At 36.0% G+C, this 22,547-nt stretch overlaps 1 protein-coding gene across 6 annotated transcripts; it reads left to right on the forward strand.

Moving 5' to 3' along the window:
• Positions 1 to 361: 361 nt before the first annotated feature.
• LOC127791857 (uncharacterized) lies at positions 362 to 22,249 on the forward strand. 6 transcript variants are annotated; one of them, XM_052321996.1, is made up of 10 exons: positions 362 to 643; positions 6,012 to 6,185; positions 6,274 to 9,154; positions 9,239 to 9,310; positions 13,860 to 14,012; positions 16,621 to 16,784; positions 17,030 to 17,177; positions 17,316 to 17,438; positions 17,824 to 17,911; positions 21,715 to 22,249. In XM_052321996.1, the coding sequence occupies exons 3-10, from the start codon at positions 6,383 to 6,385 to the stop codon at positions 21,888 to 21,890; spliced, it is 3,696 nt and encodes a 1,231-aa protein (XP_052177956.1). In that variant the 5' UTR covers positions 362 to 643; positions 6,012 to 6,185; positions 6,274 to 6,382; the 3' UTR covers positions 21,891 to 22,249. The 6 variants fall into 6 exon arrangements, with proteins under 6 accessions (XP_052177956.1, XP_052177957.1, XP_052177958.1 ...); XM_052321997.1 differs by lacking the exon at positions 6,012 to 6,185; XM_052321998.1 differs by lacking the exon at positions 6,012 to 6,185 and having other exon boundaries at positions 6,359 to 9,154.
• The last annotated feature ends 298 nt before the right edge of the window (positions 22,250 to 22,547 follow it).

Raw genomic sequence — 22,547 nt, forward strand, 5'->3', positions numbered from 1 at the left:
TAAAATTAAAGGTTAAGGGTTTAAAATATACAAATAATAATACATTTTAAAACAAAAAGTAAACATTTCCTACTTGGATATATTTATTTAATTGTTATAAAATAGAGAACTTATAACTACTATTTTTGATTATGTGTGCTTTGCTTAAAAAATACTTTATATGAAAAATAATTGTAACAATGTCAAACAATTAATCAATTATTCAACCAGAATAGAATTGTGAACGAAGCAAAAGGGGATGGGGTTCGGGGATTAATAAACCGACAATGCCCGTGGCATTTAGGTAAATATGCCAGTTTTTGGGGGTCGAATTCGATTAACGATGCCTATTTATGTTCGACCGAAATGAGCACATGAGGGAGGGAGAGAGAGAGAGAGAGAGAGAGAGCGCTCTCATTCTTTGATTTCTTCGATCTGAAAAGCGAGATATTTGCAGAAAATTCATCAGAGAAAAGGACGAAAAGTAAAGGAGTTTAGAGAGAGAGAATGAGCTTCTTTTATCTCTTCTTTTTTCGCACTGATTGATTATCCATTTTACCATAACAGTGCGCACTCAGTCCAAAATCGTCTACTTTGGATGCTATGTGCTGTCAAAGGAAGAACAAGAAGCGAGTTCGCTCAATAGCATTTCTATATATATAAGGTATATAGATTCAGCGTAAAGCGCATTTTCTTTATTTCTTTGTTTTTGTGTTTTTTAGCCTACTTTGACCTAAGCCGATTCGCTTGGAGAAAGATTTAGGTTCCTATAATTGTAGATCTGCTTTACTAGTCTTGCTGTGATATTTTTTCAATTTTTTGTTAACGCCTGTCTAACTAGAATGCAAAATCTTGCTTCCGAACAACAATTTGCTTCTTGTAGCAAAAAATTAGCCTCCATTGAGCTGAATATGGCGCCCCTTCTTTTCTTCTGTTTCTTTCTTTCTTGCTTTTTTTTTTTTTTTTTTTAGATTTTTGGGTGGGGGCAAAGAGAGCACCAACGCGAACTAATCTTGAACAAATGGAAAACAAGTTATGAGAAATCAAAGGAAGAAATCTTAAGGTTTCCTCGCCAAGAACTCCCCGGCGTCGACAGAGGAAGTAACTCGCCTGCTGTGGCGGGGCGGCTTTGTTCTTTCACAGAGCGAGTTTTGAGCTAGAGCTGTCCAGAATACAACGAGATGTATCTTGAAAGAATAAGAAGGAAAATAAAAATTGAAGGAAAGATAAGAAGATCTGCATGTGACCCTCATTGATATTGAGGCAGATCTGCGTGGAGTCTCAGACCAATAATGGTCGTGTAGAGCCTAATTTTTCTTTAACAACTTGCCATCCACAGGAGGCCTCAGCATTGTGTTGAAAATGTGTTTGGACAAAAATATTATATTTGCGAGGGCCTAATTTGCTCGCGACGTCCCTTTTTCTTTTCCTTTTTATTTTTTATTTTTTGCAAAGTAACTGTTTTCATAACTTGAACCTGTGACCTTCTACTCACAATGGAGCAACCTTATTGTTGCTACCAAGGCTTGTCCTATGAGACAAAAACATTATAATTTTACAAAATTGAAGGATCAAGTACTATGACTGCACTAACACACATGCCTTAATACCCCTAGGTGGGATTGGCTAAATGGATTCTAACATGTCAATTATCTCTATCCATTACTTTTTTTGGTCAAGTTTTCTTTGATTTTCCTCTTTACCTCTTTTCTATAAATTTATCGCATTACATTCGTCCTCTCCACATCTCCATATATTACTTTTCATTTCACATGTTTAAACCATCTTGAATACATCTCATACATCTTTTCTTTAAGGCACCACTTTTGTCCTTGCTAAGAATAATATAATTTCTAATTTCTATTTTCTTGTATGGGTACACATCCAATGTAACATTTTCAACTCAATTACATTTATGTTTTGCACAATTTAGTATTTAACTGCCCAATATTTCCTATAACAGAGGTGGTCTAGTGGTCATCTGGTAAAATTTTTCATTTAGTTTTGAAAGGATTTGAGGTTGGTAATGGTTATAGAGTTCACTTTTGGTTAGATTAGTGGTGCATAGGCTGATATGAGATTTGTTCCTAGGGGGAAGTTTTATAGAGAAGAAGGTGGAACTGTAGCTGATAATACCGTAGCAGACAAGGTAATAGTTTTGTTATTGGTACAATACAATACCAGTACCGAACAATATCAGTATTGTTTTGTATGTATTGCTATAATAAATTAATAATAATTTATTACAAAAATAATACAAACGAAACCATATAATAAATCTAAATCTCTAGAAACTGATTAGTCTAAACTATTTTTTGTTATAATGAGAAATTATTACACCTATGAAAAATCAATATTTATATATTAAGAAAAATAAGTGCTCAGATAAAGAGAATCAGAAAACAACTCAAGCAAAGCTAATAACAAATGAGAATTTTTTTAAGATATTAGCAAAATTCTGGTATTGGCTGGTACCAAAAAGTTCCTTAGCCAGAATGAAACTTACTACTTTTTGTATTGAAATTGCTCCTGTACGGTGCTGACCAGTACGAAACAGGATTAATAACTATAGGTGGAAGTGTGATGTCATGGGATGGAAAAAGAAAAGTAGATGATTTAATACTCAAAGTAGTGGGGCATTTGTGCATACCCATACACCAAAGTTAGGAAATGAAATAGAATCATATGCTACCAAATTAAAGCAAGTCAATAAACAAACTTTTTTTAATTAGCAAAAAAAATCACTAATAAATCTCCTAATTGAATCCTAATCCCAAATCCTTATCTTCCTGCTCTGATCTCCATCAAGTGTTAAATGATTCTTCCATTGTAGCTATTTTACCCATACCAACAATCGCATAACTAGGAACGAGAAATAAAATCTCATCCTACCAAATTCAACTAAAATGAAGGCAAATCAACAGAGAGTGAACACAATTGGTTCCTAAACCAGGAACCTAGGATTTGGATCGAGCGTTGAGATGAAAAATCTCGATACATTAATTCAAGGATAGGAACTCTACTTATACAAGTTTCTATGCTATCTACTCCTACTATTTAGTAGATAATATACAATAGATTTTAGAGTACAAATTAATCAAGATAATTGCTATTTTTTACTCCTATCTTTTCCTATTATTTATCTTGATTTTTAGGAGTTTATCTTCACTGCACTTGATCCTTTATCTTCACCGGATTATTCTCCTTTTGCTGTATATCAGCTACGGCTTCTTCTTTTTCTGATAACTCCTTAGCTGTTAGGACCATAGTTGTTAAATCGAGATTCGAAATCCTTATTTTATGAATCGTGAATCGAGAATCGAATCGTAAGATTTGGTACACACTCTCAATTTCAACTATAAATAATAAATATCCATAGAAAATAAATAATGTGCCCACCATGATCAATTCTTTTAAATATAAATAGATAAATAAACTTCTAAATATATTTGCTAAGTTTTAAATTATACCAAAAGACAAAAGTATATTCATGTTGCCTTTAAATTCAAATTGCACCAAACCAAACCACTTTCAAAATAACAAGCTAGAAAGAAAAAAAAAAAAACTACAACGATAAGGTTACTAATAAACTCCATTGTTCATAATCTTCATTAGTTATCAATCATCTTCAAGTTCAAGAGCATCATCATTGTCATCATCTTCTTTGTTTTCAAAGATAGCTAAATTGAATGAATATTTAATTAAAGTGCACATGTAGACGAAGTCGCACGAATTGGACGAATCATGCTATTCATGCGATTCACGGTTGATTCGTCTGATTCATAGTTAATTCTAAAGGATTTTTTATTCACTTTATAAATTCGACTCGATTTCTATATGAATTGAGTCGAATTGTACGATTCGAATCGTGAATTGTACGATTCTAAGGGATTTTAGATTCATCCTATAAATTCGACTCGATTTCTATATGAATCGAGTCGAATCGTACAATTCGAATCGTGAATCGTAAGATTCTAACAACAGTGGCTAGGGCTCTCCAACAGAGAGTATCTTTGAAAAAATCTTTAATTAAACCCTATCCAATTATCTGATTTCCATAAAAAATTATTAGTATAAATAAAATGGCTAATGATATTTCATACTGAAATTTGTTGCAAACATGTGATTTGTGGATCCTTTATTACTCTTCTGAGAGGCAAAAAGCTTCTGTATTTAAAGCTTGGGGGTTGTAAAATAAACCAACTTACAATCTCAATAGTTCTTATTAGTCTAGCTTCTGTAAAAATCGACCCTTTTTTTTTTTCAAAAGTCTATTAGCATTTTTCTTTTCTAGTTCTGTGAGAACTTAAAAGGTTTTAGGCATCATTCTTATCTCTGGTCAAATTGCTGTTTTTTGAATGTCCATGAGCAATATTCTGCATGTCTGAAAGCTTTGCAGAGAAATTACCACTGGATTAAATGCTGTAAAAGTATATGAACAAAAAGCACAAAACGCGATTATGTTTCAGTTGAACATTTAGGATAATTTGGCCTTTTAGGATTTCATTAGAAGAAAATGGGGCCAAATATATGGAGGCTGCAGCTGCTATTACTTACGTGGCCATCATTAAGCATCGTCGAAGAACAAGCTTCCTAAACATCTAGAAATAGTTAAACCCCTGAAAAAGTTGACCAGGTAAATCATGAGAATCCAATGATAAGGTTCTATAATTGTTAAGATTAACATACATGAAAGAATTTCCTATTCTTGAATGTTCTGGTTCTTAACAATTTAACTTGCTCCATTTGGCCTCATATGCTGGAGTATGATCTTTCTCATGTACCCAAGACAAGGCCACTTTAATTAATTACGATTAATAGGTGGATGGAACATTCTTTATAGAGCTATTCTTTTTTTACATAATGCATTCTGGGATACTAGTCCAGTTTAGGGTTTTCTCCCTATTTTAAGAACTGCTTATATGCCTGTTTTCTTTATGCCCAATGGATGTTATCCTTTTCAATGGGAGCAATTGTCTGTAATTTGATTAAGACACTGAATTTATCTAGACAAGAGATTATTTTTGACTTTTGATGATTGTGCACTCCATCCTACCATAAGAAGCATGGTTGGGAGGCCTCAAGAGAACTTTTCTTCTTGACACAAATTCTTGGACATTCATTTGAAGAAGGCAGCTTAGAAAAGCCGCTCATGATTATTGTTGCTTGGTATGTCTGGAGTTGTGTGGTTCTGTCCAAGGAGCATTATGGTCCTTATCTATTGGTGGCTAGAGCAGAGAAGAGGGAAAACATGTGCAATTTAGTGTTTTTTTGCATGATGTTGACCATTGGTTGTTGCGAAACAGGTTTTTTTGATGGCATGAAATCTCTCAATTTAAAGGAAAAGTAATACATTGTATCTTTGGGGTAGGTCATTCTTGGGTATAACTGATCCATCTTTAAATCAAATTTTAGATTTGCATACTTCTAGTAAGTAGTTACCAACAGAAGAGCGCTGTTATGGGTAATTGGCCATTGGTTTGTTATATTTTATTTATATCATAAGCAGATTATACTATCTGATTGACTTTAACAATTCTTATTACATGGAGTAGAATAATAAATGAAGGAAAGAAAGTCCTTTCTCAACTGTAATACAGAAATTTCTTGCCTAGTAAGTTTATATCATACCTTAAGCCCCTTTTGCCCAGTTTTGGTATATAAATATCATGGTTATCTATATTTGATTAAAGTGGGTTCATTATGTAATCACATTGATATACTATTACTATGCTCGAAGAAATTTAAAGGAGAGAAGCACAATGTTTTCCAGATGTTCCCATATCCCACCCACAATCAGAATTACTCGAATTTCTGTTTTTGGTTTCTTGGGACTACTGAATTTCAATGTGAGATTTATGGTTTCAACCTTCTTTCTCCACCTTTGATTTGGTTGAATGATCATGGGGATTCACTTGTCTTTTTTTTTATTTTTATTTTGTTTTTGTTTTTATGGACTCATAAAAGTGTTTTCCTTGAAATCTAATTTCTTCATTTCAATACTGTTACTAAGTTGTCTGCCTGTTATGCAGTATGATATATATTTGTGCAGTTCTGGATGTTTAGATTGACGTGCTTCCGCGGTTCTTTGGTGTTGGAGAAGACTACAGTTATCACTTTTCATCATCTAGATTGCTGGTCCTATTAGGGTTCTTGGTTATGATAGCCAACCCTTGTTGCTAGTTGCAGACAGTTTTTAACTTTTGGTAGCCATTTTTTTGATCTAAACTTCTTCAGTGTCTTATAGTTGATAACTTTGTCAAGAAGTGACAGTTTTTGTTTTTGAGTATATAGGAATGAGCTATACCTGTATGGTTTTCTTAGAAGTTCCAGTGAGTCCTAAATTTGGCATTTATCCTCGTCAAATTGAGTCCAACAGGAGGGGATACCCAACTATTTTCTGATGGAACAGCTAAAAATCCATGACCATGATGAGTACAATTCAAAAGAACCTGGTACTGAGGAATTTGAGCCTACATCTCAGGGGTTCACGCCGGGCCATACTAGCTACATAAGCTCAAATACAGTACCCCCGGAGCTCAAATATTCAGAAGCTAAGCCTGTACTCAATTATTCAATACAGACAGGTGAGGAGTTTGCTCTTGAATTCATGCTTGACCGGGTGAATCATAAGAAGTCATTTGTTCCAAATAATGCTGGTGATCCCAAGTATGCAACAAGTTACATGGAACTGAAAGGAATTTTAGGCATCAGTTATACAGGGTCTGAAAGCGGATCAGATATTTCAATGGTTGCTGCAGTAGAAAAAGGTCCAAAAGAGTTGGAGCCAGAGAACCCTTCTTTGCATGAAGACTCAAATAACTATGGATCCATGCATCTGGGACCACAAACTTCATGGGAGTACAACAGTTATCGGGGATCCATGAAAGAGTACACCTCTTCTGGAGCATCTGAAGGTTCAGTAACAAAAATTAAGGTTTTATGCAGCTTTGGGGGTAGAATCTTGCCTCGGCCAAGTGATGGAAAACTTAGGTATGTTGGAGGTGAAACCCGAATTATTTGTATTAGCAGGCATGTTACTTGGCAGGAGTTGTGGCAGAAAATAATAACAATCTATAACCAAACTCATACGATTAAGTATCAGCTTCCTGGGGAGGATCTTGATGCCTTAGTTTCTGTGACTTGTGACGAGGACTTGCAGAATATGATGGAGGAATGTAATGTACTACAGGATGGAGAAGGATCAAAAAGGCTTAGAATGTTTTTATTCTCTGCTATTGATTTAGAAGATGCCCATTTTGTTCTGGGAAACAGTGATGGTGATTCAGAGATTCAGTATGTAGTTGCCGTTAATGGCATGGACATAGGATCAAGGAAAAACTCTATCTTGCATGGTCTAGCAGTCTCTTCTGGAAGTAAGTTAGACGAGCTAGATGCACAGAATGTTGAGAGAGATACAGGTGGAGCTGCAGCTGACTTTGCCAAAGTTAGGCCTTCACCCTCAGCTAGTTGCATGGTTTCATCATCAGCTGCTGAATCTTCTCAACCTTTTTTACCAAGTTTCTCCAATACTTACGAAACACATTCACAAATTTATAATGGCCATGAAATACATCATGTAGAAGCTAAGCACCATCCTTTGCCTTATGGTTATGACTCTCATCCTTCTAATTACCCAGCTTTTGGAGAAAGTTATTCTCTGCTGGATCATCATGGGCTTGCAATTCCACAAAAGGCCTTCACTGAAGATCCAGTATCCAGTGTCTTAGTCATACAGGATCCTCAAATGCAAGTAAAGGAATTGCAACTGAAAAGTGATGGTTCAGTTCAGCAAGAGGGCAGAGATGAAACTATACAACCTTCATCAGAGGACCACCATGCTCTCTCACAGCCGCTAGATGGCAATGTTGAGGATAGTTTTCTGGTTGAGAAAGCATCTTCTGTCATTTCCACACTGGAGGGAGAGCTAAAACCCTTGAAAAGTGAGGAAAGGCACCTGGAACCTGCAAAGGTATCTTCCTCCCCCTCTGGAGCAAATACAGTGCTGGTTCCTGAAGCTGACGACAATATCTGCAACACATCTAGTGGTGTTTCTACTCCTGGATATGATATTTCTGAGTCCAATCCAATTGATTTGAGATATCTTGAGCCTCTTGCTGCTCCTCAAAGGGTATTTTATTCTGAACGATATCCCCGAGAACAGGCAGAGTTACTAAGTAGGTTTTCAAAGTCAGATGAATCACTTGGTTCTCAACTTCTTGAAAACCATTCACGTTCTGATGTTGCAAAGCAGGATATTATCACAGAACCTGTATCTTTACAGACTGAGCAGTCCAACTCAGCTGCAAAGCCATTGTATAAGGATCCTCAGAGAATTTTTGATGGAGCACCTCAACATCAGAAAATGAAGCAGGCAGTATCAAACCCTGTGGATGATAAATCTGCTGTCAATGAGGTTAGAACTTTTAAGGATGAAAATCAGACCAACTGTGCCAAAGATAAGGATCGAAATCTACTGGTTGGTGAATCAACTAAAGCTGGATCAGAATTTCCTGCTGCAGGCCAAGTAGGTTCCCAAAATCATCACGAGAATCCTGAATATGGGCTTCCAGATCCTGAATGGAGTGATAGGGCCGATAGCAATTCTATGAGCACTCAGGGTCACAATCAGACTTCTGCTTGGATGGGAACCTATCAGGAAGCACATAATGGGGTTTCCAGAAAGCAGGGAGATATTGTCATTGATATTAATGATAGGTTCTCTCGCGATTTTCTTTCAGATATATTCTCAATAGCAAATTTATCTGAGGATTTGTCTGCCATTAGTCCTCTGCAGAATGATGGGGCGGATCTGAGCTTAAACATAGAAAATCAGGATCCAAAACACTGGTCATTTTTTCAAAAATTGGCAGGAGATCAGTTTCTCAGACAGGATGTTTCTCTTATTGATCAAGATCCTTTGGGTTTTTCATCAGGGCTTGCAAAAGTTGAAGAAGAAGCTCCTATAAGTTATAAGTTTGCACCATTAACAATGGATGACCATGTGGATTCTCGGATGAATTACGGTGTTGATGATCAGAAAGAATTAGAGTCTACAGTTGGAGCTGACCCTACAACTTTTCAGTCTGATAATCATTTGAAAATGAAGGGCAGTGAAGGTATGCAGTTTGACAATTTTGCAGAGGACTCAAGAGCACCAAATTCAGAGTATGAGGTACTTGCTGTAGTCTAAATTAAAACCTATACTCCTCAGTATGCTTTCTGCAACCATATTTCAAAATCACTTCTATCTGTGCAGGATGGAATCATGAATATTGGCATACCTCCTTTTGATCCTTCTCTATGGGATTTTGATATTGGTAGTGTGCAGGTATGATCCATCATTCTTGTATTGCACAATTGATATGCATTGATGATTGGTGCACAAACTGTGTAGTCCCCTCATACTTAGGCAGTGAACTTTCAGTAACTATGATATGGTGTACATAATGTCTTCTCAAAATGAGTGGACGTCCTTCTCTGAAATCATACTTTGCAAGTGCAAGAGTTTAGGCTGATAGTATGGCCTTTTGAAATGAATGTCTCCTTTACTGAGCAAATTCTTACAGGGTTAAATTTTCCTTTTTAAGTCACCCATTTCAATATTTTGTGTTTCAAACAATATAAAAACTCATTTCTTGTTCTAAGCTTTTGCCAAAATCAAGTACTTAGAGATGAGTATCTAGATAGTTGACACCGAAAGAGTCTTTCCATGTTACTGATGCAAGACACATTGAAATTCGTAGATATTTGCTTTTTTGTTGATTTTATGAATAAAAGATCCGAGAAGTGGTTTGTGGCTTCATTAGTTATTTAGCCTGCCCAGCTGATCCAGTAGTTAAGGGATTGAATATGGCATCTTCACCAAGGGGTAATTCTTGGGGGCACCATATTTAATTCTTACAGGGTGCAAACACTTTCTATTTGACATGCATGGGCCATGAGTGATTATGAATATCTAGACTTTATCTGTGAGTTATTTGTCATTTGGAAAAAGAAGAAAAGGTTCAATTGATTTGTTAGGAGTACTAAATATAATAACTCCTGGTTTGGTTTATGATTGATTTTAATGAAGCTTCTTTCTGATTATTTTTGCTCCTTTTCCTTTGAAACTGTTATAGTGTATAAGTTGTCCCTCCTTTTCACAGTCCTTCCCAAGCTCAGATATTGGTGGAAGGTTTCATTGGGTAGGTAACAATATATTGATGCGGTCACCAATCAAGATTTGGCCCAAGACTGACCCGACCCAAAGTGGGCAACCCGGAATAGTATTTTAATACTGCATATGTTTTAGGATGTTAATTCTATTTCATGTTTGTTAGGGTTTTATTTTTAGTAGGATTTTAGTTGGATTTTATTTACAAGTATTAGATGGATTAGCCAAACTCTATAAATATACCTAAAAGGTAGGGGTTATAATCAGTTTTATTATTCAATAAATTCCATCAAACCGGTTCGGTTTTTTCCAACAAGCAGTTTCGGTTCTTATGCCTAGTTGAGAGTCCAATTTTGGTTATTGAAGTTTGTTCTCTAAAGGGTATTTGAAACTTATTGTTTCAAGGATTTCTTTATGTGTTTTCTTTACACATGCGCTACACGCTGCATCATACACGTAAAACTCATCCAATCAGATATTGTGAATTCTAGACAAATGAGGCTGGAGATCTAGAATTCATGTAGTTGAGCTAACCTGACCTAGTGGGATTAAGGCTTGTGGGGTTTGTTATAGTGATTTCATATATGTTTTTTCATGAAAGATATTGCTATATCTAAATGGATTTGTGATGAGAAATTATGATTATTAAACTTTAGGGCAACTTACACTAACCACCCCTGAGGTAAGGCCAAATTCAAGATACCACCCCATAATTTTTAAAAAATTACACTCAACACCCTAAGATTTAAAATGTTGTCACATTTTCCCTTCTGTTGTTAATAAACTATCGTTAAATTTTGGAAAATGCCTGAAATGCCTTCACACATATGCATACATGTATTATATATATACATATATATTATATTATGTATATTCTAATATATGTTATCTATAATATATAATTACATTTTCAATAATTATATATATTTTATCACATAAAGTTCTACTGTTTTGGGTAAATGGGCAAAATGGTCATTTAGCAATTAATGTCTAGCTATACCTCCTATAAGATTATTGTAGCAAACATGGGATAGTATTACTTTAAGGTTATATCTTCTTTAAGCTTGGTATATGAAACATGAGCTGAGATTCATGGGACTATTTAATACCATCACCATTTTATCTCATTCTTGACTTAATCCCACCACTATTTAATCTAGATACGAAACGACCCGTTAGCTTCTTGAGTTTGAGGGTGGTTGTTAGAAACTTAGAATATCTTGGGAATATTGCTAGAATATCTTGAGAGTGTTTTAGAGGTCTTTTATATATCTTTGTAATCTTTCAATAGCTGTTTATTACCTTTTTACGTTAGTCAAAGACCTTTTATATACCCATTGCATACCTTTTACAGTATAATAAAAACATACAACAATCTCTGACTTCAACAGTTTCAGCATGTACACTTTGTTGAAATGCCACAATTGACAAATGGGAGAGCACCAAAGAAGCCTTTAAAGTAGGCAAAACCACCAAAACAAAGAGATACCTAACCCAGCTACTCTTATATTCTGTACATGTTAGTCATTTTCAGCATTCTGAGCCATACAACAAAGTTTCCTTTCAGATTTAAAGGAATTTTATGATTGTGTAAAATGCTAGACACACTTCTGAAGTTTGACATCCTGCCTTGGTAATCTGAGTAATATCGTCTATAATCTTCTCTTCTTTTGATATCGAAATCTCCAAATATCACAATAATATCATCCACATTTATATTTTTACTAAATTCCAAATTCTCGATTTTTGACATAATTTAAAATGTTTGGATTCTAAGGTGCTTCATCGTTATTCAAGTTTATTATCCACTTCATTTATCTATCAAGATAATCTTATTTGCAAATAGCATACACCGTGACACTCTTCTTGGATGTGTTTTGTGAGTTCATCCATGACAAGAGCAAAGAGGTAAGGCCTCAATGCAGATCCTTGATGTCATGTAATTGTAATAAAGTCTTGGTGTCTCTTTCACAAGTCATAACACCTATTTCTGCTATATATGTCCTTAGTATATAAGTAATCCACACACCTTTCTTCTCCAACACCTTTCTCAAGATGGTTCTAGGCATTTTGTAGTAGGCTTTTTTCAAGTCTACAAATACCATCATCATCATCATCATCATCAAATGCACCTTATCCTAAACAAGTTATGGTTAGTGCCACGATATTCATAATGTCAACTGACTTCAAAAAGTCACATTGACAATACAAATCTAAGTAAAAGGACAATGTGGCAAAATTTTATGTCAAATGCCTTTCTTGATGCAATCCTCTAGTGAGAGAATGATGAGATAAAGTTTCATGAGATAGTGGTAAATGAAGATAATTGATACGATCATATTCATCAATACCATATGCAAATCTTTTTGTTTATCTCTGGATATTTCCATTAAGTGACTTAGCAGGTAGATAGTTTCCATTATTGATCTACCAACATAAAACCAAATTAACTCTCACTGACCTTAGTTTCTCTTCTTGACCTTTGCTCAATTGTCATTTCCCTTGTTTGGATAAGGGTTTCATAATGGAAGGGGGAGTCCAAGAGGGAGGGTACATGATACCCTTTGGTCCCTTTTCATAGGGGGAAGGAAATATATTTGTAAATATTGTTATACCTAGGGTCACTGGAACAGTTTTCTTGGACAAAAATTATGCCACACAATCTCACACCCTCATGAGTTTGATCTTAAGAACAAATTCAATGTATTCTACAGAAACAATAAACAGAAATAGAATTAAAACAAACAAGAAACATAAATACAAACCACAAACACCAGATTTTATCCTGGTTCGGATTGCCTTTTTGGACAACCCTACATCCAGTCTTGAATCCCCTTGAGCAGCCTTCTTTATTCAAAGAATGATTAGTTATATAGTTGAATTCTCTTTCTTCTATTCCCGACTACACCAAGCCTTCACCCCAAGATTATAAAGCTATCAAACTCTAGCCTTTCTCTCTAGCGATCAGTACTCTTACAAACAGAAAATTGAAAACTCTCCTTCTCTTGCTACCCCTTGCCCTCTATTTATAATAGTGGGTGGATATCCCAATGAAGATATAAAATATTTACAATTTCACCCCTTAACTTTTATTAATTACAGTTTTGGGTTACAACTTTTATTTAATACTTCATTTGCTTTCAAAAAACACTGCTTTCACTGATCTTCTTATCCTATACTCTAGACGACTTTTAACAAATATAATAATTGTTTTTACTATCTTGCCCTTGTTATTTTTTCAGTTTATTTATTTTGAAAGTGAAGAAGTATAATTGTAACTTTATTTCCTTTTTTTTTTTTTTTTTTACTGTTTTGCCCCATTCCATTCTCCATCCAAAGTAAGTGAAGTTATATTACACTCATTTACGTTTTATTCTTCCCAAACAAGGGAAGGGTAACAAACTTTATGTTATTTCCTTTTACCCGTACTTTACATTCCATTATGTACTATTCCTACCTCTACCCCACCTCTCTCTCAAACATAGGCTTAAGGCTAAGGGCACACATTTTGCCACTCTTTTCCCTATATTTTGCAACAGAGATGCACGGGAAAGCATGCACGTTGCTTGCAGGGTTATTCTTCTGACTTATTGAGATATATTCTTTTCACTTATTGCATTGACCTGTTAGCCTGAGACTGCTCAACCTTTGTTAATGACATCACAGTTTACTGCTTAACAATGATCTGATCTAATTATTATTTTTTCCTGGGTGATTTTATCAGATCATAAAGAATGAAGATCTCGAAGAATTAAGGGAACTTGGTTCTGGTACATTTGGGACCGTCTATCATGGAAAATGGAGAGGAACAGATGTTGCAATTAAGAGAATAAAGAAGAGCTGCTTCACTGGTCGATCATCAGAGCAAGAGAGATTGGTATAAGTTCCTTACTTGTGTGTTGCCATGCATTTTTTTTTCTTCTAATTTTCTAAGGGAGGGAGGATTATTTGCAGGATTATGCTTTTCTTTGCCCATGGATTGTTATTGGTCTTCTGATACCCCATTTTTGCAGGGGTCATTTTCATTTTCAAAAATAGGGTCTATCTTGCAGCTAATGCTGCCCAAATCCATAACTCTTTATAAGTTAAGCATGATTTGCACAATTACAGTCATTTGATTTCTCCACTTTACAATGGCATATATGATTTTTTTTGTTTAAAATCAGCCTAAAACCTTTAAACCCAATTGTGAAGCTTAGGAAGAAAACCCTAGCTTTTAATATGTATATACCACTTAATTAATTCATAGACTATACACCTATATATATATATACAAAATACAATGGGCCATTGGCCATGGGTTCTACCATAAGATTAACCCTAGACTATATAAATATAACCATATAACTCAACACTCCCCTTCAAGCTGGAGTATATATATCATATGCACCAAGGTTGCTACAAATATACTCAATTCGAGGACCCCTGAGAGACTTAGTGAAGACATCTGCTAACTGGTCATTGGAATTGACAAAATTTGTGGTAATACAGCCAGATAAAATCTTCTCTCGGATGAAGTGACAATCTATCTCTATATGTTTGGTCTTCTCATGAAAGACTAGATTGGAAGCAATATGTAATGCAGTTTGATTGTTGCAAATTAATCTCATCTGTGATATCTCCCCAAACTTGAGCTCCTGAAGTAATTGTTTTAACTAGATAAATTCACACGTTGCCAAGGCCATAGCACAATATTCTACTTTTGCACTCGACCTAGCAACAACCTCCTGCTTCTTACTTTTCCAAAATATTAGGTTTCTTCCAATCAAAACACAATATCCTGAAGTAGACCATCTATTAGAGGGAGAACCTGCCCAATCAACATCAGAATATCCAACTACTTGAGTATGATCTCTGTTTTCATACAATAGTCCTCTACTTGGAGCTCCCTTAATATACCTGAGAATTCGGATTACTGCATTCCAGTGGCTATTGCAAGGAGACTGTAAAAACTGACTGACAACACTGTCTGAGAAAGAAATGTTTGGGCGAGTGATAGTGAGATAATTAAGTTTTCCGATTAGCCTACGGTATATCACAAGATCAGCAAGAGGCTCCCCTTGTCCTGGTGAGGGCTTTACATTAGGTTCCATAGGAGAATCTATAGGTTTACAATCAATCATCCCAATTTCTTCTAGAGTGCCTAACACATACTTTCATTGAGAGATAACACTAGAACTGGACTAGACAACTTTTATGCCAAGAAAGTATTTAAGTAACCCCAAGTCCTTAGTCTGAAAATGATGGAAAAGATGTTTCTTCAACTGAATAATATCATCTTGATCATCACATGTAATAACAATATAATCCACATAGACAACCAAGTATATACACCTCTCCTGTGATGTGTGTGTATAAAAAACTGAATGATTAGACTCACTGCGAGTCATACCAAATTCTTGAATGACAGCATTGAAGTGACCAAACCAAGCTCGAGGAGACCGCTTCAACCCATATAGTGAGCGACGGAGTTTAGGGTTCGTATGGTGGCTGCTAGAGTTTGTATTTTGGCTTTGATACCATGTGAAGCTTAGGAAGAAAACTCTAGCTTTTAATATGTATATACCACTTAATTAATTCATAGACTATACACCTATAATATACATACACAAAATACAATGGGCCATGGGCTTTACCATAAGATTAACCCTAGACTATATAAATATAACCATATAACTCAACACCAATGAATTCTATGTGCATCCTAGTGGCACAGCTGCCCCCAGTCTCCCCGCCCCCCAAAAAAAATCCCCAAGGGAAGCTAGGCCTTTTGAGTGTTATTTCCAATCAAATGATGATTATATGTATGCATGCTTCCAAATAAGCTCTCTTTTGTGTAATGGTTGTCGTAAACTACTAAAACATGCTATTCGATATGGCAGGAAGAACTGCCTAGTGTAGTCCGTGGACTGTACAAGGATCATCATATGATACATTACCCATAATCTTTCACCAATTACTAGACATAATTGAAGCGTATTTGTTACATCACCTCTCTTTGCTTTGATGATTACTAATCCTTAATCTTCTTTTTTTTTTTTTTCACTTTTCCTCATTGGTTTGGCTTGTGTTTGAGACTTTTATTGGCAAATTTGGCTTGTTAGTTACTACAAGTGCAACAACAATCCCAAGCCTTAATCCCCACTAGTTGGGGTTAGCTACATGAATTCTAACTTTCCAATTGTCTCTATCCAGTGGCCATTTCTTTTGTAAGGTCATTCTGCATATTAGTTACCAGAAATAAAAGGCTAAAATCTATATTATAAATCAAATTTAAAATAAATAAAAAATAAATCATATTTCTGATCAACATGTCAGGGAAAATGGGGCAGATTAGATACTAATGTTTCATTGGCATACTTGTCCACTAAAACTTTGCTTCTCATCAGTTAAGATAGTGTGTGACTTCCATTGGCATATATATACAATATTTAAAGGTAACATAAAAATGAAGAAGCAGATACTAATATTACTTCTATCCCTAGACCATAGAGTTCTGGAGGGAAGCTGAAATTCTGTCAAAGCTTCATCATCCAAACGTGGTGGCATTTTATGGGGTGGTGCGAGATGGACCAGGGGGAACCCTAGCTACTGTGACTGAGTATATGGTTGATGGTTCTCTAAGGCATGTTTTACTTCGCAAGGATAGGTATGGCTTATAAGTTTGCTTTGGCATAATTGTGGTAATGTTCTTGTAAAACTGCTTAAAAAATTGAAGTTTCAGAGAAATCATCTTCAAGTTTCCAGCAATTCGATTGGAAGAGGGAAAAGAAAAAGTATTTAAGAAATGTGTATAATTTGATTACATATTTCCCCTTGATTCCTTTTTCTTGATTCATCTCAAAGTAGTTTTCCCTCACACACTCTTCTTTCTCCTTGTATAAATTGATATAGGCATCTTGATCGTCGCAAGAGGCTCATTATTGCCATGGATGCGGCCTTTGGAATGGAGTATTTGCATTCAAAGAATATTGTACATTTTGATCTGAAATGTGACAACTTGCTGGTGAACTTGAAAGATCCTTCGCGGCCCATTTGCAAGGTTATGCCAATGCAATCACGGTTCATCTTTTGTACTTCCAGAGTTTTGCTTCTATCATCATTTTATCTGGCTTACCTTATTAAGAAACGGATAGGTTTCAACTTAAACCAGTTTCTGATGTGGTAGATATACTCTCAGGTAGGTGATTTTGGCCTGTCAAAAATCAAGCGGTACACATTGGTTTCTGGTGGAGTTAGGGGAACACTACCATGGATGGCTCCAGAGCTGCTAAATGGCAGCAGCAGTAAGGTTTCTGAAAAGGTAAGATCTCAGTGCATGCATGTCTACATACAAACTAGAGCACTGGTGAAACAAAAGAACTTTCTTTTCTCTCTTCCACATGTCCAGAAATCTACACCAAATGTGATTGCAATATGGATTGGGGAATATGTTTTCCTCTCACTCTGGGGAAATTACTTAAGAATTTCCCTTTTACTTTCAGTTTAAGAGCTATTAAAGCTTGCTTATTGTTAAGCAGGATTTCCACCATCTGTTTTCTATTTCTGGAAGCAAATTAAAAGATACCTGAAGCCTCGATGGAGCATGAATTCTGTATTCTCTTCTTTATCATGCTCAGAATCATGATGTCTACATCTATTGCTAGTAGGTCTACCCACGTTTTTTTTTTTTTAATTTCTATCTGCAGGTTGATGTGTTCTCATTTGGTATTGTCCTGTGGGAGATTCTTACTGGTGAGGAGCCTTATGAAAACATGCATTATGGTGCATTAATAGGTGAGATATGTACTTATTTGTCTTGGTCATCACAGTTGTTTGGTTTTGATGCTACTTAGATCTTGATTAATTTCTAGATTGGCTCAAGACTAATTCATTCAGCATTTAACTAATTATGAATTTATCATACTAAAAAAAATATTTTTATATGGTCCCCAAAATATCCAATGACAACTACGTATACAGTGCATGATACAAAAGGATACTAGCTTTCATTGTGTTTGTGTGTGTAAGTTTTTCAGTACGTGACCTAGAGATTACTGAAAGAAAAGGATAGTCCATTTATTTCAGAAGATGTTTTCCCATATAATTGAATGATTTCACGTCTTTAAAATTCTTTATTTGAGCTTGTCTACTTTTTTCTTGAAATAGCATGAGGTAAATAATGTCTTTCTTCCCTTTCTAAAAATAATTCTTTACCTTTTGCATTGCTAAGGTTGAGCATGAGTGGGTACTCTATAATCTTAGTGATAGGAAGTTATAGAATGTTTTTTTTAGGCTTCGGTAGACAGTAACTTGATTACTTTATTGGGACAATTATTTGGGCAAAAGAATAATAGATAAAAATAAGAATATTAGATTGAAAGCAGTACACAGTGTCATGTGGTGCAGGAATATTGATGCAGGACAGTCAAATTTGCGGAAAGCAGGGAAAGAAAGAGAAGTGGCTATGAAGAAGAAGAAGAAGCTTGAGAAGAAGAATCAGGGAGAAGAGAAGAAACCAAGAAGAAGATAAATTTTTGAAGAGGGGAAAACAATAATATTCTATCGTCAAGTCTCTCTCCCCCCCCCCCCCCCCCAAAAAAAAAGAGAGGTTACATTATGTTGCCTATATATAGGCAATTAAAATATAGCCTATCTAAAAGATAACATCTAATCAAAATCAAATATAACCCTATCTAATCACTAAATCAAATAAAATTCGAATAAAGGTCTATCATCTAAATAAGTATGATAAATCAAAACAAAACATGATAAAACCTAATCTAAATCTTATTTTAAAATCAAAATCAAAATAAAATATCTTCCCCCTAGGTGAGAGAAAAAACTCGTTCTTGAGTTTTGTAGATGCTTAGATTGCTTTCGGGTGATATATCCCTGCCATTAGAGACCAGATGCTGTCATCAACATTCACTTGCCTATAGTACAATAGGCTAAACAGTAGCGATGTCTTGTTAGAAATTCCAATGTAGGCGAAATTTGGAGGACTCATCCAACAAACAACAAAGTTGTGAATCTGTCCATCCCTGGCAAAAATATTCTGTTTACATAAAATAATGTCCAATTTATATTTGTGTTCAAACCAGAAAGGCATGATAATGAGGCTTCAATTGCCTGGGGATGACAGAATTGTGACACAACATCAATTGAATGCTGAGGAATGGGCATAAGGAACAAAAAGGTTTTGAGACTTTCTCAAGGATAACATTAGGAGATTCTTCAATCACCTAATATGCTTCTTTTTTATCATCTGGGGTCACTGCCTCAAGTGCTATAACTATTTCTGTTGGTATCTCATGTTGAGCCTCATCATGGTTACTAATCTCGCTTTCCTTTTCTTCTACTGCCTGTGTGATTTCTTGATCACAATCTTTTTTTATGTCCCCCAATTGATCAATGTTGATTTAGGAGCTTGTTCTTCTGGGTGTTATTCCTCATTGATTCTTTTTTTTTCCAATAGCATGAATGAACAATCTGTTACGACTCTAGGGTTTGGCTAGGGTTTAGGAAGTAAATTGGTAAGAATGAGGGAAAGAAAGAAAAGAAAGGGAGGGGGAGAGAGAGAGAGAGAATGAATGGAGGAAAAGTCTAGAGAGCCCGACAGGCTTACCGAAAGGAGGCAAAAAGACGACTTTGCTCCCGTCCACTTTGCAAATTTGCAAAGTGGGCCACTGCTACTCTCTCCCTACTCACTCGTCTCCCTTCCATGGCCGTTGCCCTCGCCTCGCCGTCGCGCCTTGCCCCCATCGCCTCGCTACCCTCGCCTCGCCTTCGCCATCTGCGAGGCGATGGAGGCGGAGGCGAGGCAAGGGCAGCGAGGCGATGGGGGTGAGGCAGCGAGGCGAGGGCAGCGGCCATGGACAGGAGACGAGCGAGCGGGAGAGAGCAACAGTGGGCGGGGGCAGAAGTGTCTTTTTGCCCCCTTTCTGTAAGAGGCTCGGTAAGCCCGTCGGGCCCTGTAGAACGACTCATGAATGGAAAGGGAAAGTTAGGAGAATTGAGAGAGGGAAATGGAATTCAATTGTCATTCAAATCATGCCATACTCTAACTACTCCAGTCTATTTATAGGCTTACAATTGAATATACTAATAGCTATAACAACAATACAATTAAAATAAGAAACCTATAATTCATGACTATTATATCCTTGGGGATTCCTTAGGGTCATGACAATTCTCTCCCTTTCAAATAATTCTTGTCCCCAAGAATTTACAGCTGCTCGCCCTGTTCTTCAGTCAATTCCAGCCATAATAATCTGGTTTCTTCTTCGTCTTTTCTTGTTCTTATATCTTATTTTTCTTTTCTTTTGCCTTTACGCATCTGTTTTTCCAAAAACAGCAGTACTATGATTTGTTGCAACACCTATTTCAGCCATCCACCCATTCCTTGTTGCTCTCGAAATTAATTTCAGTTGATCTGTCATGCCTTCCACCATATCCTCTCCAACAGTAGAGAGTGATTCAAGTTGCTTTGCAGGCCAAAACCTGATTCGATGCTGCCTCTTTCCAATGGAAATATGAACAAGCAAAGCAGCAAGAGTCTTGTTTCCTTCCACACAAAATTCCTCCACCTTCTTCCCGACATCTTCTCCTTCCTCATCTTTAGTAGAGGTATCCTCAATTGAAGTATGTTTTACTTCCTGATTGTTGGTGTACACCAAAAGCCCACTTTCAACAGATTTTTCCTCCAGTGGAACCTTGATAGTTTCTTCAGCAATTACCATTACTTCCAACTGCTTAGGGGAGGCTGGAAGGTGAAACAGTGGTGCTCTGCGATGGTATGACTAATCTCCTGAAAGTTTCTCTAGGGTTGTGAAGGCATCTAACAGCTTTGGACGTCTGTCAGAAATTTTCAACTCTTGAAAACTCAAGAAAGAGTGTGGAAATCAGAATCGGTTCCACTCTGATACCAAATTTGATGCAGGACAGTAAAATTTGCAGAAAGCAGGGAAAGAAAGAAAGTGATTATGAAAAAGAAGAAGAAGAAGCAGGGAGAAGAGAAGAAACTGAGAAGAAAAATTTTCAGAGGGTAAATCAATAATATTCAATCAAGAAGTCTCCCTAAAAAAAAGGTTACATTATGTTGCCTGATGAAAAGATAACCCATCTAAACAACTATAATAAATTGAATAAAATTCTATCATCTAAACAACTATAATAAATCAAAACAGAACAAAATAAAACCTAATCTAAATCTTATTTTAAAATCAAAATCAAACTAAAATAAAAGAAAATATCCCCATCATATATGGGACTACCAACCATGGTAACTACCTGAAAAAGGTTAAAGAACTATGGATACTTGAATTAGAGTCAATCAAAGTGTTTGTTATGGAGTATAAGAGGAGTTTTGACACAATGTGTCTAATATGCTGATAACTAAGAATCCAATCCTCTTGTTCTAGTACCTCAGGCGCATAAAATAGAGAGCTGTCTTGGGTTGCTGATGTATTGTGTTGACATGGATTAATCAGAGTTTTGCCCATTGTTCACAATTATTCACGCTTTAGTTTTAAGTGGTTTGTGGTTGATCCCTCTTTCTCTCTCTCTCTCTCTCTCTCGCTCTCTTCCCCTGCATGCAGGAGGCATTGTGAACAACACACTGAGGCCTTCCATTCCAAGCTTCTGTGATCCAGAGTGGAAAAGGCTAATGGAGCAGTGCTGGGCCCCAAACCCTGCAGCCCGGCCATCCTTCACAGAAATTGCTAGTCGCTTACGTGTGATGTCTGCCGCTAAAAACCAAAGGACAGGCTTATAAGACTGGCAGAATGATGGTTGTATGATTTCATTTCCTGTTTTCCATACAACATGATGGGTTAATCCAAGTGTACAATGTAGAGGTAGTGCTTATTACATTAGCAAGAGGGGGGGGCTGCTGGTTCAAACCTGTTTTTAAATTTTATTTGAGCCGGACTACAACCATTTATAGAAGAAGAAACCCGAGCAATTTTCTGTATTCCAAATTTTTATTGTCAACATTTACAGAGTTATTAAAGAAATTGCTAAATCATCTATGTCATGAAAATAAAACTTGCATAGCAATGGCAATCGAGATGCATTGCTGTAGCAAGCAGGATTATCCAATATGATTTTGGATGAATGATTGGTTGGCTTGAAGAATGTTGCGACTTTTTAGTAAAGATTTTAATTCTTGCATTATCAACAATGGTTGTTTGGCTTGATTTTGTGTAAATGATTGTTTACAGAGTTGGGATAAATGATTGATGAGAATGGAGTGTGCGGACTGATATTTAGCTTGAATATTGGTGGTCCGACCCTGTGAAATATCTCATACGCCCTTGCATTGAATTTACCAATCCACAATCATTGTGGTTGTCAGTTAAAACTAATGCAAAGGGCATATTAGACCTTTCATCATATAAAACTACCAGTACAAACTAAATATCATTATCTC

Source organism: Diospyros lotus, chromosome 15 (genome assembly GCF_014633365.1).
Source record: "Diospyros lotus cultivar Yz01 chromosome 15, ASM1463336v1, whole genome shotgun sequence".
Lineage (NCBI taxonomy): Eukaryota > Viridiplantae > Streptophyta > Magnoliopsida > Ericales > Ebenaceae > Diospyros > Diospyros lotus.

Coding starts and splice junctions, on each gene's coding strand:
- LOC127791857 (XM_052321996.1), top strand. CDS start 6,383: ATGGAACAGCTAAAAATCCATGACCATGATGAGTACAATTCAAAAGAA. Junction 14,013..16,620: donor CATCAGAGCAAGAGAGATTG/GTATAAGTTCCT, acceptor TTCTATCCCTAG/ACCATAGAGTTCTGGAGGGA. Junction 17,912..21,714: donor GCATTATGGTGCATTAATAG/GTGAGATATGTA, acceptor CCCTGCATGCAG/GAGGCATTGTGAACAACACA.